General features: G+C 50.2%; 1 protein-coding gene across 2 annotated transcripts in view; it reads left to right on the plus strand.

The window, feature by feature from the left end:
• Positions 1 to 18,069, plus strand: part of Dscaml1 (DS cell adhesion molecule like 1) — a 322,600-nt gene that overhangs the window by 268,703 nt on the left and 35,828 nt on the right. For both annotated transcript variants that reach the window (XM_013113019.3, XM_013113020.3), the window contains 5 exons: positions 6,463 to 6,662; positions 7,090 to 7,186; positions 7,286 to 7,414; positions 14,903 to 15,070; positions 16,093 to 16,163. In XM_013113019.3, the coding sequence (XP_012968473.2) occupies positions 6,463 to 6,662; positions 7,090 to 7,186; positions 7,286 to 7,414; positions 14,903 to 15,070; positions 16,093 to 16,163 (665 nt within the window). The remainder of the gene's footprint in view (positions 1 to 6,462; positions 6,663 to 7,089; positions 7,187 to 7,285; positions 7,415 to 14,902; positions 15,071 to 16,092; positions 16,164 to 18,069) is intronic.

Genomic DNA, 18,069 nt, shown 5'->3' on the forward strand with positions numbered 1-18,069 from the left:
AATGAGGTGCTCATCCAAACAACTTCATAAACTCAAGGAATAGATCCATCCTAGCTTAGGATGTGAGACCTGGGAAAGGCAGGAAGCTGGGAAACGAGACAAAGTCCAATCCATAATGCAAAGTCTGAGGACTCAAGACCCTTCTTCCCAGCCCCTAGGAGGCAGAAACAGGCAGATCTCTGTGTGTTTGAGGCCAGCAGAACTACAAAATAGAGAGACCCTGTCTTCAAAAAAAATGTACCTCCAAGCCTGAGGCTGGTGGCAAAGTGTGTGGGTGCTGAGGTGAGCGCTGTCTCGTGGTGTTTTAAGAGTCTATCGGCCTCTCAAATCAAATCAAAGTGTAAATAGCAGGCAATCTTGGCAGAACCTTGGGGGTGACAGGAACCAGCCTGAGAGTAATTCCACAGACGGAACCGGTAACATCGAATTCTGACAACTGTCCTGTTCCTGGAGTTGATTTCCTCTCTCCTGGCTGGCAGCCCCAGGAGGGCCCTGGATCCCAGGGAGGGATGGCCACTCTCTGCAACCAGTGCCCCCCTGTCCTCCACCCCTCTTTTCTCTTTACTGCACTTGCCATTAAGACCCCATGGGACCTGGAGGAGGCCTAACCGGCAGTGGTTGGAGCTCCATGGTCCATCAAGGCTGTCTGGAAGGGAGGGTGTCACAGAAGTTCCTTTTTATAGCTATGTGCCAGGCTGGGGCCAACAGAGACTTCAAACCATCAAACCAAGGAGACACACGCAGGAGAGCAGGCCCAGTTGGGATGCCTTGCAGGAGAAGTGTCCCCATATGATAGACATGGAGTCGGGGAAGGACCTGGAACCCTCCAGGCTGCTGTTCTGCCCCCTACCACCGTTTGTCCCATGTTAGACACTCGAGTGTCACTTGACAACACAGGGATGGAAAGTCTTAGGTGGATGGGTCTGCTGCCCACCAGAAGTCTCTCAGGGTCACCTCCCATCTAAAGAGAGCAGCACGGCAGCCATGCTGCCATCAGCACATCCACCCGGGACTCTGTCCCGTGCTCAACCTTCACTGCCACCTCTGTCTGGGCCCCTGACACTGGGACCCCTCCCTCGATCCCCAGCAGGGTCACCTGCTAAGGCGGCCCCAGCAAGCACATAGAGGCCACGCCATTTAGTGACAACCCATTTCTGCAAACCAGAGGCCGTGTGCAAGGAGGGCATGCAAAGAGACGTAAGAGGCGGCCAACCCCGTCACCAAAGCTCAGAGGGTGAATGGCCCCTGCTGGAAGCCTCGGGCTCCTGTCTGAAGAATGGGACTAAGGGGACTCATTTCCTGTGGTCAGCATCTGGAGAAGCGACTGAAAATGAAGCAATCACTTACTGCATCCAGAGCACTGGAGGTGCCAAGGAGGCCATGGAGCTAGAGAAGAAGCAAGTGGGCCTGGGCCTCACTGCAGGAGACAACAGCACAGAGTCCCTCTGAGGAGGTCACTCACGAGGAGCATACATATGCTGCCACAGAGCAAGCTCACCACCACAGAGCACCGCAGGAGTGCGTGCGTGTGTGCGTGTGTGTGCGCGTGTGTGTGTGTGTGTGTGTGTGTGTGTGTGTGTGTGTGTGTGTGTGTGTGAAAGAGAGAGAGAGAGAGAGAGTCCAGACCCATGCTCCTGTAGATGTCTTCACGGAGGCCATTTTTAACCTAAGAAGTCTCCTACTGGAGGATGCATTTGTTAAAGCAGAAAGACCTTGTGGTCCAGCGCAAGAGGCAAGCAGGAGGAAGCCAGGCAAGGAGAGCAGACAGGGCCAGCATTTGCTGACCTGATGCACTCTACGGTGGGTTTGAGGATCTTGTTGTCTCATTAAGCCTGACTGCTCACGGGCCCCATTTGGGAACAGTAGGACAACCTGACCTTTAAAAGATGAGCCGGAGCCCGAGGGAGAGAACAGAGACAGAGTTCTCTATTATGGCTTGCTGGCTGGAGAGTAGACTGCCAGCAAGGACCCAAGAGGAGCTGGAGACTCCTATATGCCAGCAGACAATGCCTCAAGTCCCTTCTCCAAACAGTGAGCTATTTTTCCAGGCTGTCTTCCCCTTTCTCCCGAGCAAAGGACCGCCCCAGAGCCCAGAGCTGCCCAGAGTCCAGAGCTGAGCCTCAGTCCAGCTTCGACCCTTCTCTCTAGTGGCCTTAGTTATCTGCCTCTCGCGCAGGGCGCTCACTACTGCCACAGCAGTCAAGCTGCTAGAAAGTTCCTCTCGGGTCAAGCAGGTGGCTAGCTGCCTTTCTGCCCTTTCAGGGGGGTGGGTTTCCTCACTCCTGTGGGTTGCAAATTCCATTTCCAGTGTGGGTGAAGTTGGCCTCGGTCCTGCCCCACTCCCCCATCCCCCACCCAGGCACTGCTCTCTGCCCAGAAGACAGAATTTCATGAGGAACTTGGCCTTGTGGCTCTCTCTCCCTCCTCTCTCTCTCTCTCTCTCTCTCTCTCTCTCTCTCTCTCTCTCTCTCTCTCTCTCTCTCTCTCTCTCTCTCCTTCCCTCCCTCCCCCTTCTCCTCCTCCATCTGTCTTCTTTGCTCCTCTTCCTCTTCCACCTTCCTGCCCTCTTCCTCCTCCTCCTCCTCCTCCTCCTCCTCCTTTCCTTCTCCTTCATGGCCCTCATTACGCTGTTACTCAAGCTGTCTCAAACAATCCTCCTGCCTCAGCACCCGCCATAGCTGGTACTACAGGTGTACCCCCTCTGTGTCAGTTTCCCCCCTCTTTTCAGGTGTACTTCTGCTCGCAGAGCGGCCTTGGGCAAATCGCTTCCTTTAACAACCTAAGAACCTCCCCTTGTACAGAGTATTATGGGTTGTAATCCTATCATTCATTTAACTCAGTCTATCTAGAGTATCAACATACATCATCAATATAAAAATGTAAGTGAGATATTTTAGATTTCTCTTCTTTTTACATTTCTGAAGCCTGGTGTCTGTTTTACATTTATAGTGCCTCTCAATCAGCCCCAGCGTGTTTCATATGCTCAGCAACGCCTGTGGCTGGTGGATGCAGACTTAGCGGAGACGGTCTTTGTCTGGGCACTCTGATTCTGTGGAATCATCTGCCAGGAACATTTTAAGGGAGGAATTTGGTGTGCATGGGTCTAGCTAATGTTTCCCTTAGAGAAGGAGTAGGACATGGGTGTCTGTGGGGAGGGGGACACGGAGCCTGGTAGGACAGGTACTGTACCAATAATGTATGCTCATTGTGTCCCCATAGCTGTTTTGTGGGACAGAGAGAAGTTAACTTAAATGTGTTGAAAGCCCAAAAAGCTTGCAGTGACAAGATGAGAGCCAGGTCTCAGGGCTACCAAAACCTTCAGGCTCCCCCACTCCTTGCCTTCAGTGACTTCCCTGGATTGGCAGTAAGGAGAGCCTAGGTGTGCCTTGCTTGGCACTATAAACACATCTAGCCAATGGGAGGATGGGGGAGCAGCCCCCAATGCTGTTGCTATGCAGGGCTGAGAAGTCAAAGATCTCTGACTACCCCGTGTCTGTCTCTGGGTAACCCTGATTGGAAAGACAAGCGCCCTGAAGTGGACGCACAGGTCCTGCACTGCTCAGAGGTGTGCCACCTGCAGGGTGAGTGGGACCCACTTGGCAACACTCAGGCCACGGCATGAAGCTGCCTCTGGATAGATGGTGTCTTTACACAGGGTGCCGTAGGCCTGCATGCAAGGCAGAGCGTAGATGAGGAAGCTCCCCAGGGCAGCTCAGAGCTGGGAAGTTTTCCCAAAGACTCTTCCTCCCCACCTCCTTCCCTTCCCAGACTTTAACCTGTGATAAGCCTGAAGCTGCCCCATCCTCTCTCTCTGTCTCTCTCTCTCTCTCTCTCTCTCTCTCTCTCTCTCTCTCTCTCTCTCTCTCACACACACACACACACACACACACACACACACACACACACACACGAATAGGATCACTTTTCTCCCAACTGCCTCGGGCCCTAGGCCCACCCAGTGGCTCAGATTCAGGCCTTGCTCATTCCCTGCGGGTATACCAGAAGCAGCTGGGTCTCCCCCTCTCTAGCCTTCCCACCCTCCTGTAAAACATGGAGGCATCTGCAGTGCAAGGCTCGACTTGTCGATGTAAAATCTCACTCTATATTCCACCCAGGTTTATACGAGTGAATTATGCAAATCTTTGATGGAAAAATATTCCTGCGCACATCCTTGAGAGTGTAAAACCTTAGTCAATAATTCATACTTGGATGTCTCTGACTGCAGGCTTTTTCTTCATTATAACTTACACCTCGTTATTTGTCTTTCGCATTTTATTGTATATTCTGGTGTAATGCCGTGCATTATAAAGTTTATCTGCTTCATTATTTGATGAGCCGGGACTGGGGAATGTGCTGAGACATTGGTACAGGGAGCCTGGGGCTAGGGGCTGCCTCCACCCTACCTCAGATTCTACACATGGAGGCCCCAATGGGACCAGCTGGCTGTGAGGTGTGACCTCAGAGAGCCTGAGGAAGCAGGTGCTGCCCTCCACCTTCTTGCACCTGTTCAAATCATCCCTTCACCCTCAGTTGGTGTCTGAGGTTGCACCCCTCCAGGCCCACCCTTCCTTTCTCCAAAAGCTTCTTTGGTCATAAGCTCCAGCTGTCCCTGGAGAATTGCCTGGGGCCATCACTGTCTGGGCTAGTCATTAGAACTGGAAGAGGTCCATGGCTGGAGAGATAACTCGGTTGGTAAAGTGGTTGCTGCACAAGCAAGAGGACCTGAGTTCCCATCCCCAGAGCCCTTGTAAAAAGCTGAGCGTGGTGGTATGCCTGTAATCCCAGCACTGGGGAAGCGGAGACAGGAGGATCACTAAGACCAACTGGCAAGACTGGCTGGCCAAATCAATGAGCTCCAGGTTCAACAACTGACATCAGTCTCTGGTCTCTGCGTGGACACACACACACACACACACACACACACACACTCACACACACACACACACATACTCACACTCACAAGCACGCAGCATGAAAATAAAAGAGATGACAGCAGTCCAGGAGGACACTGGAGGGAGCTGGGGAATAAGAGGAGTCACTGGAAAGAAGCAGACTTTGTGCCAGCAGATCAAGTTTTGAAACAAGAGAAACCAGGGTCTCTTTACTCACCATTGCAGACACAGCAATGGTGGTCAAAGGTGAGCTCCTCTCCGACCTGCAGAACACAGTGTGAGCAGACTCCATGTACTAGGTCTTAGTGAATGTTTGAGGTGAGTGTGAGTCATGCCTTCCAGTACTTCCCTAGGTACATTCCTCAGATGTCTCCCATGTTCCTGTCACCCAAAAATACATCTGTCTTCCCAGTCCCTCCATCTTGGATGGAACTTGGCGTGTTACAACATGTATACGTAAGGCCTAGCATAGTGCCTGCACATGGTGGTTTTAGTTACACAGAGGGCAGGGTCCAAGACTTCAGAGACTCTGCCCACCTCCCTCCCTGCTTCTGATCAAGACACACAAGTCCAGAGGAGGCTCTAGTGTTGGTAAGACTCCTTGCCCAAGCAAGTGGAAGAGGCCTCCTGAGGACCATCTAGGACCTTGGCTTTGCCTTGGTGAAACCACAGGGTCAGCAGGTGGGGCAGGATCTGGGAAGCCCTAATAGCGTTGCTGGAAGGTCTTTTATAATGTCCCTACCCAGACCTCCTGTGGAACAAGCCAGAGCTAAACACACCTCAGCTACCCTGACAAGCAGAGACCCCGGCCTTAGAGTATGATCCTGAACCTGAGGTCCACCAAGACCCCAGACATCTACAGAGCTGATTCAATGTGTTTGACTGTGGAAAAAAATCACATTTTTATGTTAATCTCTAGCTGAGATCTAGTCATTCCCTGTGAACAGAAGCCACAAACCACAGCAGTAACAGTGTGTGTGACTGTCACCCATAGAAATGCACAGATATTTTCATGTCATGTCATATTTATTGTAGATCTCTCAAAATAGCATTTGTGCTCATCACTGCTACAAAAGCATGGTAATATAAGACAGTAATTATAAGGCCTGCCGCCAGATCTTATCTCATAAAGAAGAAGAGCAGAACATATTGATGTGTGATAAACAATATCCAAAGTTTGCTTGTTAGTGTTTTTAATATTTGCATAACCATATTTCAATATAACTGGGGTTTTCTGTAACTGTGTTGTGCATGTAAAACCTGGTATTGCTAGAAGGGTCCAGGAAGTGTAAGAGGGAAAGGAGGAAGGTGCCAGGCATGGTGGCAGGGATAGGCAAACAGGGCGCCCCTTCTTGGGACGAAGCCCTCTGAAGCTGGGCAGCAAAGAGCAGAGCTTGGGGCAGGGGTGGGGGCTGACATCCAGGGCTGGATTTATGGATGGTGCTGGGGCATTGGGGTTTGAGACAGCCAGGCGTGGATGGGACAGAGTGAGGAGCAGGGCTTCTGTCCCACAGGTGCCTCCCCAAGGCTGGTCTTGGGGATCTTCACAGCCCCTTCTCCTCTTCCCCAGTCCCAGCCATGATCACTTCCCACCCCAACACCACCATCGCCATCAAGGGCCATGCCAAGGAGCTGAACTGCACTGCACGGGGAGAGCGGCCCATCATCATCCGCTGGGAGAAGGGGGACACTGTCATCGACCCAGACCGAGTCATGCGATATGCCATTGCCACCAAGGACAATGGCGACGAGGTGGTCTCCACACTTAAGGTGGGTACCCAGGCTCAGGGGCCCCATTGCATTAGGTAAATGGGGAGACTGGGAGCCCTCTCCCATGCCTGACTAAGTACCTACCATGCCCAAACGATGCTCCTCTCCACCCAGGAATTTCTAAATCAGAACCTCAACCTGTCTCCTTTCTGCTCACCTCAGCCATAGTTGTGTGGGTTTCTCAGCCCCTCTTCCTTGCCTGGAACCCCTGAGCCTCTACTGTCCTTCTTGGGAACACCCCCACCCAGAGCCTCTTTCATGACCCTTTCTCCTTGCTTGAGTTCCTCTAGATGCAGATCTCAAACCTTCTGGGAAGATAAACCCTTGAGAGAGGCCCTGTAAATCCTCTCTCAGCCCCCCCAGAGTGTCCCCTCTGAAAGATTCTCCCTGTTTCCTCCCTTCCCTGCTCCTTCTGCTCACATCTCAGCTCAAGCCAGCTGACCGTGGGGACTCCGTGTTCTTCAGCTGCCACGCTATCAACTCATATGGGGAGGACCGGGGCTTGATCCAGCTCACTGTGCAAGGTACATTCTCCCACCCTCCTGCCCATCCACCTTCCCTAGGGCCCAGAGGTCAACAGCGAAGCTTTGTCTCACCTTTGATCCCCTTTCGTCACTGCCCAGAACCCCCTGACCCCCCAGAGCTGGAGATCCGGGAGGTGAAGGCCCGGAGCATGAACCTGCGCTGGACTCAGAGGTTTGATGGAAACAGCATCATCACTGGCTTTGACATTGAATACAAGAATAAATCAGGTAGGTGCTGGGACAGATGGTGGGGGTTTGCCTACTATGGCCCCTTGGGGTACACAGCCTACCTGTGCCTCTCTGATGGGGCAGCACTAGCCTAAGGCAGACTCACCAGCACCCTCCAGTAGCTAAAGTACAGACGGAGACATCCTGCTGGTAGGAAGGGATCAGACCCTTGGACCAAGGTTCTCTCCAGTGTAGTCTGATTACATTTGCTGTATGCAGGGCTGCGGGCTCCCTATGTGGGAATGTCCTGGCTTTGCAGGGTCACCTGCATGGATGGTCTTGGTTTGGGATGGTGAATGTGCTGGAGATCAGTAAGACTGGTTCACTGAATCCCTGCTCCCAAAGCCCTTCCAGAACCTTCCCCTACAGCCCCAGAGGCTCTGTGCTACTGCCACATTGCTGTGAGGCACTATGGGGCAGAGTTAATACCGGGTACCCAGGAGGTGCAAAACCCAGGATGAGTCCCATGGCCAAGCAGTGGGAATGGTGCAGGGGAGGAGGAAGCAAAAGGGAGCAAGAGGGTAAATACACGACTCCATGGCAGGAGTCAGAAGAAAACAGACTTCTCTGGCCCTTTGTGCGCCTTTGGAATCCGGTACCAAGGGCCAATCCTGGCTTCTCTAAATTACTGAAATTAAAAGGCAGGAACGGCCTGGAGATCTCAGCCCTTCTCTGCCCTTTTCTGGTCTTCTCCTCCCAGTTCACCTACTGAATCTCACCTCAACTCTCAGGCTGTACCACCTAGATCCTTCCTACCCCTACCCCATGTAGCACAGTACCTGACTTTGGCTGACCGGCCTTGCCTCCTGATTGGTCAGTCCTCATAGTGCTTGCAACACCCATCACAGGGCTGTGGTGACGAAGGAGATGAGAAGGCAGACACTGGAGAGCGCATCTCTGATGTGCTCTGGAGTTTATGCATTCCCAAGATGTGGTACATCATCTCTGATACAAGCTGCTACCCAAAGGAGTCCTGCCCTTGGGAACTTCCAGGCCAGCTGCAGATAGACACCCAGGGATCACACTGAATGCAAAGGAGAAGGTGCAGCTCTGCCAGGGGTCATCAAGAAAGGCCCCCACCAGACCCTTTGTGGATGATTCACTAAACTAGGTCTGGTGGACTAAGATAGAACACACTACCTGCAGAGAAAACAGAAAGTCAGAGCCAGGCCTCGCCGACTCCAGCCATGGGCACTGCACTATGGCTGTGGGTGGGCACTGGAGCAGGGAAGGGAGGACAGCCTCCTAGCTGAGCTTCCACTTGGTAGAACCACTATGTCTGAGCTCCCCAGAAGCTTGAACAACACAGCCCCACCACAAGGATGGATGTCTGCTAAACCCTGGCATCCAGTAGCAGAGCAAAAGGCATTTGCAGCCCTGCAGGTGGTGATAGTAAGAAACAGAAGGGCTGGGAAGCTGAGTGTGTCCACCTCACATCTGGGCCTCCCCTGAAGCTGAGGATATCCCTCCCAGAGGCACATGTCGCCTCCATGCAGTGATGCCCACTCCATTCCCCATCCGGGCTCGCGTCTTGGGTGGGTAGTGGGTGCCTGGGAGATCCTGTCTCCCCTCTCCTATGTTCCTTGTAACTTCTACTCTGCCCTTCTTCCTGACTGCACCGGACTCCTCAGACAAACAAACCTCTTTAATGTATGGAAATCCTTCCTGGGGCACTGCTCAGTTGGGGGCCACCGAGATCATCACCCAGAAGAGAAGCAGCCAGGGAAAACGTTATTCATAAAACATGTCCGCATCCCACCTCCCTATCCCATCCTCCTGTGACTCTCTTACAGGGTGAGGGATTGCATAACCCCACCCAGGACAGAAGTACCGTCAGTAGTAGGCTAGACAGAGGAGGGAAATCTGGAGCTTAGTTGCACAGAAGTCTTCCCATTTGGGCTTTGCACACTTAAAAATCCAGAGGCCTGGGAAAGTGGCCCTCGGTGGGACACCCAAATAGGCATCTGGCACATCCTGGCATTTGGGGGCAATAGGTCCATGAGAACTTCATCTTGTCCTTGAGACAAAGGGTGTGAGCACAGTTTCTGTAGGTGCAGAGTGAAGAATATCTAACGGGGGAAGATTGTGGAGAATTCTAGAAGCAGCTGTAATAAGGCTAGAGGGAACCCTTGACAAATATAACTGTTCCCCCTCCCATAACTCCAACACCTTATGTGACAGTTTAGAACCCTGTGCGACTTGTAGGCTGAAATATATGAGTCTGTCAGTGGGCCACATGAACCAAGTACCAATCTTTCCCCTGCCCCCAGAATCATGCAAAAGTTGTGTAGTAGAGAAAGAGAATGAATTGGAAGCATACTGTTGCCTTGGAGTGGAAACACAAACTACATGCACACTCACACACACACTTCCAGAATCACTACCCAATCAAATGCAATTTACTGTTAACTGTATTACATGAGAGTGGAGGACTGTATCCAAGGGAACAGAAGGATGACTCAAAGGAAAAAGGAAGTGGGCATGTGTGTGTGTGTGTGTGTGCGCGCGCGCGTACGTGCACATGTGTGTCGGGGGTTGTATCTAATTTCACCTGTGGAATAGGGAGACGACAGTCATTCCTAAAACTACAGACTTAGGGTGACCAAATACAAGAACTGTGTGGCATTTAGAAAGTATTTTTGAGCAACTTTGAGCATCTCCCTTCATTTTTCTTAAAAGGTAGAGTGACTTTTGAGACAAGCTCTTTCCCTAAAGTCAGGTTGGCCTGGAACTCTCTGTACAGCTCAGGCTGTCCTCAAACTTGCTATCCTCCTCCCTTGGCCTCCCAAATGCTAAGATTGTGAGTGTGCACCACCACACATCGCAAACAGATTTCTTGCTTTTGTTTCATTTTGTGGTGTTGGGGACTGAGTAACCTGGGACCTCTTGGATGCTCACAAGCATCTCCTTGCAAAGTAGAGACAGAAATCCTTCATTCTCAGGGAAGTTATGAGGATGAAGGGAGCATGGTGACATATGTAGAAATGCCTTGTTCCCCCTCCCTCCCTTATGCCTCCTGCCCCAGACCACACCCAAGCTGGCTCTGGACCATCTGCTCACAATGCCCTGCACCTTGGTCAGGTTTTCTGCCACGTTGCTCATCATGCTAATTTTCCAAGGGAAATTACCAAGCCTACCCTTTCTAAGCCATCGTGTTCATGCTGTCTTTTCCCGGCCCCAGGCAGTAGAGTAATAATACATGAATGCTGAATGATAAATAGCACCGTCCACACAAATCTATCAGATGGTACTGCACACGCTGAAAAATGCAGATGCCACATTTGCCTCTGTTCACCAAGCACAGAGCAGGGAGGGGCTTGTCTGAAGACAGCCTTCAAAGCCCAGAAGACTGCCTGGTGGGCCAGCCAGCTTGGGGGCTGTACTGGTCCCACAGCAGAAACCAACATGCTTTAGTGTGCCGTACTGTAGGGACTGGGGTGCAGCTGGTACTGAGACATTGTCAGTTGCCGCTGTGACCCGGGGAGTCTCTGTGCTACTGGGAGAGTACCATGCAGGAGGGGGGCTTCAGGGCTATGATGCAAGGGGCGATCAGACACGCAGACCAGATCTGCATGCCCCTTGAGGCATTTTCCTCCCCTGAACCCTCTGCAGAGAAGTGGCTCCTAAAATGGCCAAAGCCTGGCTCTTTTTAGCAAACAGCCTTCAGAGCAGAAGGCGCGATCATCTCCCCAGCCACTTCCTTAGCTTTTAAGAAGAATATTTTGCATCGTAAATCCTTTGATGAAGAAAGGAAGAGAGAGCCCTTAATGAAATATGTTAATCTGGGCAAGGCAGGCACATATGAAAGGGAATATTAAAAGAGACAATATTCACCAAATCCAGTGCAATGTTCCCAGAGAGCAGAGGAGAGAACAGAAGAAAATAGGCCCCTGAGTTCAACTGTTCAGCTGCAGGGAGATGGCCATGATAAATCAAGTCTGGGAACTCAGGAGACCCCTCCAGGCCTGACTCGGGTCCATTAGCCATGAAGGGTGTGTGTGTGTGTGTGTGTGAGAGAGAGAGAGAGAGAGAGAGAGAGAGAGAGAGAGAGAGAGAGGAGAGGAGTATTTTAAACAAGCATCAGAAATGATGTGGGAATACAAGGTCAAATCTACCTGCAAACAAGTGACAAAAGAAGGGAAGAACATACTATCTGGGACAGCCCCTCCCCTGCCTTCCTGTGACTGGCAACTGAGGAAGGCAGAGGAGGGGAAGGCAAAATACAGACGGACTCTAAATTCAAAATAAAAGTCCAAAACGGTGGGCTCTGATCTAAAAGCCAGCAACAGGTTTTGAGAATTCAGCACTTGCACAGTAAAGTGAGGACCAAAGCTTTAGGCATGGCTCCTGTCTTCAGGGATAGGGCACCTTCTTGGTCAATGCCCCTAGGACAGTGAGCCCCAAAAGTGAGATACTGTGGTGTAGCTTTGATGAGGGCTCTACATGAGGCTGGGGAGAGATGGACATGAGCCAGGGCCACGGGGTTAGTCCTACTGTGGAACTTCTCCTTCACCCAGTAGCAAGGGAAAGAGATGGGAGAGTTTCATGAGAGGAGGTGGCAGGATCAGATTTGCATTTTATAAGGAGCAATCGCAATGCCATAGTACATACAGTACATGCCCTTGAGAGGGGCTCAACCATGTATGCAGAATGGATAACCATTGTGGGATCCAGAACAGGTAGAAGTTGGCAAGAGACTCACAGTTGCCTGGAGAGAGGGCTAAGAGAGAAAAAGGAGCGACGACATTAGTTTGGCCTGGATTAGGGATATAGGTGGAGAGTGCCCATATATAGTCACGGACAACATGGGACATAAAAACTATCAGACTTGATAGTAAAAGAGACAGAGGGGCAAATCCAGAATAACAGCTAGGAAGCCTGGGTGTGAGAAGTGTACGGTGTAAGAGGAGGGTGTGGATGGAACCTGGAAGAAAAGTGTAGGCTAAGGAAGTTGCAGTTGCAGAAAAACAGAGAAACAGGTCCAAGAAAGAAGCAGAATTCAAGAGCTTCCTTAGAAAGCTGAGGGAGGAGCATTTCAGGAAAAAAGGCGGGGAGACTGACAAGTGAAGCTCATTGACAGGCCCAATGGGTGATGGGACTCGGCGACATTGGAGATGCAGCACTGACTTCAGAGGAGGGCGCAAGGAGTCGAGACCGCATATTTAAGTCATCCACCGCTGCCCCTGGCACCACACAGGTGCCTGGTAGATGTCAGTGCCTCTTTGTGGCCCCTGTTTCCAGACACATCCCACACGGCTCTTCCCTCTGCCTGCACTCATCAAAAATGAATGCACTGACTTCTGATCACTCTCCCACTCTCGTAAACACAGGCAAACCCAATGTGATTTGTGAGCTGGCACCAGCTCCCAGGACCCCACATACAGAGCCATGAGCACCTGCCTCCACATGGCCAGTCTGTTCCATCCCAAATCAAAGAGGTGTCCACGGCAGGTACAGCCTGCTATTTGCAATTCAGACTTCACCTGTCAGCTACAGAGTGACTCTCTGGGTGACTGTGGTGTTTTTAAAGACAAGGAGAAAATAATGTGGTTCGGAGCATCCACAGTCTGCCATGTTGTTGGTTTGGCTCCAGTAACCGATGAATTAAATGCAAAGCTACAGATGGGAGTTGGGCCGATGCCCTTCACAGATGCTAAGCCTGTGCAGCTGAGAGCTGTGTTTTAAAGGCATCAAGATCTCATTTAACCAGAATTAAAAGTATAGGATTCTGTTGTATTCAGGCTATGTATGTATGCATGTATGCATGCATGTATGTATATATATGCATATACATGTGTGTATGTATGTATTTTGGACTGGCAAGCTGACTCAGCGAGTAAAGGCACTGCCAACAAGCCTAATGATCTTTTGATCCCTAGAACCTACATGGTGGAAAAAACTGACTCCTGCAAGTTGACTTCTAGCCTTTATATGCACATGACGGCCTGTATGCATACACACACACACACACACACACACACACACACACACACACACACATATATATATATATATATAAATGTAATAAAAGTTTTAAGTGTCTTCTTACGGGCTTGGAGCTCACTCACTCAGTAATATGCTTGTCTTGCAAGCATGAGGACCAGAATTCAAACATCAGACACCACATAAAAATATTATACACAGTGGCATGCACTTGCAACCCAGCACTGAGTTAGACAACAACAAAAAAGGCCCCAGAGATCCTCCTGGGGCTTGCAAGTCAGCCAGTCTAACTTAGGTTCAGTGAGAACTCCTGTCTCAAAAAACTATAGTGGAAAGTGATTGTGGAACACTGAGGTTATCCTCTGGCCTCCACATGCATGCTAACTTGTGTGGGTGCACACACACACACACACACACACACACACATACACACATAAAAATATGCTCTTAAAAATCTGCCTACAATTGGAGCATCCTTTCTTGCCCTTTGAGCTAAGGTGTAGAGATGTGGCTTGATCTTTTCCACTGAGATTTCTTCTTTCAGGACACTGTATGCCCCAGTGGATTTCTAAGCACAGACTATTAAGAGTGAGCAGGGGTATCTGGACATTCCCGGAGAACACTTTTAAGCCCTACTATTAGCTTGCTTCCTTGGTCTGCACCATTTTTTTTTCAGAAGTGTTTAAAAAGGGAGCACCTGGTCATGCCCTCTGGGTTGAGAAGGTCCTGGCTCAGCCATCCCTGTGACTGCAGCCCCTCTCCCTATCACTCTAGAGTCGCCTAGCAGGGACACAGCCAGCGTGGATGAATAGCTGAGTTCCTCTGGACAGTCACTGGATCCCTGAGTGCATTTATCTGGCATTTTCATGTTTTACAATTTTTCTAAGCATTAGCTCTGGAATGGACTGCCAGTCTCCCTAGATGAACTGATTGTGAACATGCTAATCATTTTGTTGGTCCCTCTTTCTAAAGACTGCAATGCCTTACATTTTTGTTCCTGGTACAGGAAAGAGGGTGGGATTGGGCTGTGCACTCTGGCATTTGGTCTGCTCCCACCCTCCCCAACTTCACACAGAACTCTCAGGTCACCTCACAGATGCACAGGGAAGGGAGATATAGAAGCAGAGAACAGAGAGAGGGGAAGGGTTCTCACTTCCTCTTCCCCAGAGGGACATTCACCATAGGGTGAATAGGGTATCTCACAGTCGCCACGGATAAGTCACAGATTTCCAAAACATGCCATAAAAAAGGCACTGTCCATCAGACCCCAGGGTTAGCAAGTGAAGTGTCCTGTCTGACCCATCTGCAGTTTAGCTCACACACTGATAGGGACAAAGGAAAGTCTGGTTTCTCCCAAGCTGGAGCTTCTTCAAATGGGCCCTTTGCAGTCCCTGTGAAGTTACTAAGGCTCTCTCTGCTGTTGATGTGAACTGGACCTCTCCGGTGTCCAAGCTGGAACTGGGATAGGCTGATACTTAAGGCTGGGGAAGGAACCGGCCCCAGAATATGCAAGGCTATGCTTTGAAATGGCTGTCTCCTTTCTAGATTCCTGGGATTTTAAGCAGTCCACACGCAACATCTCCCCAACCATCAACCAGGCCAACATCGTGGACTTGCACCCAGCATCTGTGTACAGCATCCGCATGTACTCCTTCAACAAGATTGGCCGCAGCGAGCCGAGCAAGGAGCTTACCATCAGCACGGAAGAGGCTGGTGAGCACCTATCCTGTCCTCTGCCCCCACGGCCCATGGTCTTGAGACTCACGGATATTTGGAGCCTCTACCAACCCTCAGGAAATTCATTTTATGAATCGTAAGAGGTCAGAGATTTTTGAGAAGGCAGGGATTGTTTTCGTTTTACCGTTTTATTGTTTTTGCTCTGTTTGCCGGGTGGCTTTCGGGAGCTGTCCATGGTCCTGCCCTGCTTCCCAGGGTGCCAGGCTATATGGAAAAGAAAAAAATTCACTGGCAAGGAGTCTGGGTCCCCTGGGCCATTGACCTTTGTCATGGGGCGGCAGGGGTGCCCATGCCCTAGTATATGTGTGTATGTAGAGGTCAGAGGACAGACTTCAGTGTTGTTCACTAGGACTGTCCATCTTTTTTTTTTTGAGACAAAAGTCTATGACTGTCCTAAAATCTGCCAAGCAGACTAAGCTGGCTAACCAGCAATCCCAAGGATCTACCTTCTACCTGCCTAGTGTTGGAGTTATGAGTGCATGCCACTACACTCAGATTTTCTTACATGGTTTCTGGGGATGGAACTCAGGTCCTCAAAGTTGCAAATCAAACACCTGACGGGGCTATTCACCTAGTCCCAGATTTTGTTTTGGTTTGGTTTGGATCAGTTTTTTGAGACAGGGTTTGTCTGTGTACCTAGCTGTCCTGAAACTCACTATGTAGACCAGGCTGGCCTTGAACTCACGGAGATCCACCTGCTTCTGCCTCTCTAGTACTAGAATTAAAGGCATGTGCTACCACTATCTGGCATAGACCCAGATTTTTAATAAAAATTTAAACATGATTTCTCTTGTGTTATTGTAAAACAAAATGATGCTGAAACATTCCTAAGTCATCTGTGTGCAATGTTACAAACGATCACAGAGTAACAACTGCCATGCCCCACTCTGAAGATCAGCTGCTTCTCCCCCTTCAGCAGTCCTCCAGGTTGACATGAGGACACAGGATTGTTTCCTCTGCCAGGATGTGACTCAGTGTTGCTTCTTCTGTGTACCCAGCTCCCGATGGGCCCCCTATGGATGTCACCCTCCAACCAGTGACTTCACAGAGCATCCAAGTGACCTGGAAGGTAAGTGAGATCCCATCTTGCCTGGCCCTCTTGGATACACCTGTGAATTCGTCAGGCTCTCTAATCTCTTGTCATATGATACCCATGCCTACTTTCTCATTAGGTCCAGTGGCATTTCAAGGGTGGGAGGAGAGAAAGGTAAAGCGAAGGTCCCTTCTCAAGCCTTGCTCTCTTTCACCCTGGCAAAAAATGAGATGAAGAATTTGACAGTGCCAGTGTGGTTCTGCCCACTTACCAGTCAATCCTTAAACCCAATGTGGTATAAAAGGGTAGGAATTGGGTTTGACTTTGTGCAAAGTTCTCCTACTAAAATATCAAGGTAAAATCAGAGGGTGTGTGTGTGTGTGTGTATGTGTGTGTGTGTCTGTGTATGTGTGTGTGTCTGTGCCTGTGTGTTTGCCCGTGTGTTTGCCTGTGTGTCTGTGTGCCTGTGTGTTTCCTGTGTGTTTGTGTGTGTGTGTGTGTGTGCTCCTACACACAAATGCATGCACACTCATGTGTCAAGCAACACACATGCAGAGGGCAGGGGTCAGTTCTCTTCTACTTCATGGGTCCTTGGGATACAAATCAAACCATCAAACTTAGCAGCAAGTATCTTCATCCACTAAGCCATCTCTCTATCCCAGGATTGTTTTGGAGACAGTGAAAACTATTAGCTGGTCTTCTAGGCTTGGGAATCTTCAGAGAAAAGATGTCAATGATCAGTGTGCACTGTGACCAGCACTAAGGGGCTGAGAACTCAGGCAGCAGAGGCAGCTACCACTTAAGGATGTCTTAGAGGAGACTCCACTGATGAGCCAAGAGATGAGCAGAACCAAGATTCAAGGTGCTCCTAGGGAACTCTATCTCTGTTCTCTGTCCCTCGAAAGAAGAGATGCCTCAGGGGCTCCATTCATGCCTTCCCACAACTCTGCAGCATCCAGTCCCCAGGACTCACTCCTACACAAACTCATCTGACCCTCCCCCTATGAATGATAAATTGAAAGTACCAGGAAAGGTATTTTCATCAACACCCAACTGAGGAAGGCAAGGATGTAGAGATCCAAGGTGATTTGCCTATAGTTGCTCAGGTAAAAGATAGAGACCAAGGCACACAGATGGGTCTCCCAGACCCATATCCCCACCACAGCTTACTGAGCAGAGTTCTTGGACAAAGAAACTCATTGGACCTGACCTTGGTCCTCTAGGTACATTCCAGTCATGACAGTGGAGCTTGGGGTGACTTCATCGTCATGGGCAATCAGCTTTCTAATGTTGTGTCCTCACTCTTACTCCTAACCAGAGAGTTAAAGTGCTATTTGTCCTCCATCTGGGTTCTTTAAGAGGGTCAACTTGAACATGGAAGACTGTGAGAAAGGCCTAGACATTTTCCTACAGTGGCCAAGGCCACATGTGTATGCACACACTCTCACAGCAGCAGCAGCCTAGACTCTTGCCTCCCCAGAGAAATGGCAGAGGATATGGCCCCACCTGATGCTTTGTTGTTGTGATAAAATATCTGACATCAGCAGCTAAGGATGGAAGGGTCGGCTTGGGTTTACTCAGTTTGTCTTGGTGGGGAGGTCACAGAGGGTCACATGCATGGCCAGCAAGCAGAGTAAGCTCAAATCACTATCTCCTTTTCATTCAGTAGGGAATCCACAAATGGAGCCGCTCACATTTAGGTTGAGTCTTCACATCTCCATTAACCTGGTCTTAGAAACCCCTCGCAGACATGCCCACTAGAAAAAGCCCTCTAGACTCAGATCTGGGCTCCAGAGCTTTCTCCAAAAGCTGAAGGTAAAGCCCAGTCCCACCCCACCTTGTCAGCATCTTAGCTCTGAACCCATTTCTTGGGACTACACGGAGATCGCCCAGAGGTGGAGCCAGAGAACCTTGTAAGACACCCAGGTGTTTGCTACAAAGC

This window comes from Mesocricetus auratus, unplaced genomic scaffold, assembly GCF_017639785.1.
Source record: "Mesocricetus auratus isolate SY011 unplaced genomic scaffold, BCM_Maur_2.0 Super-Scaffold_100022, whole genome shotgun sequence".
Classification (NCBI taxonomy): Eukaryota; Metazoa; Chordata; class Mammalia; order Rodentia; family Cricetidae; genus Mesocricetus; species Mesocricetus auratus.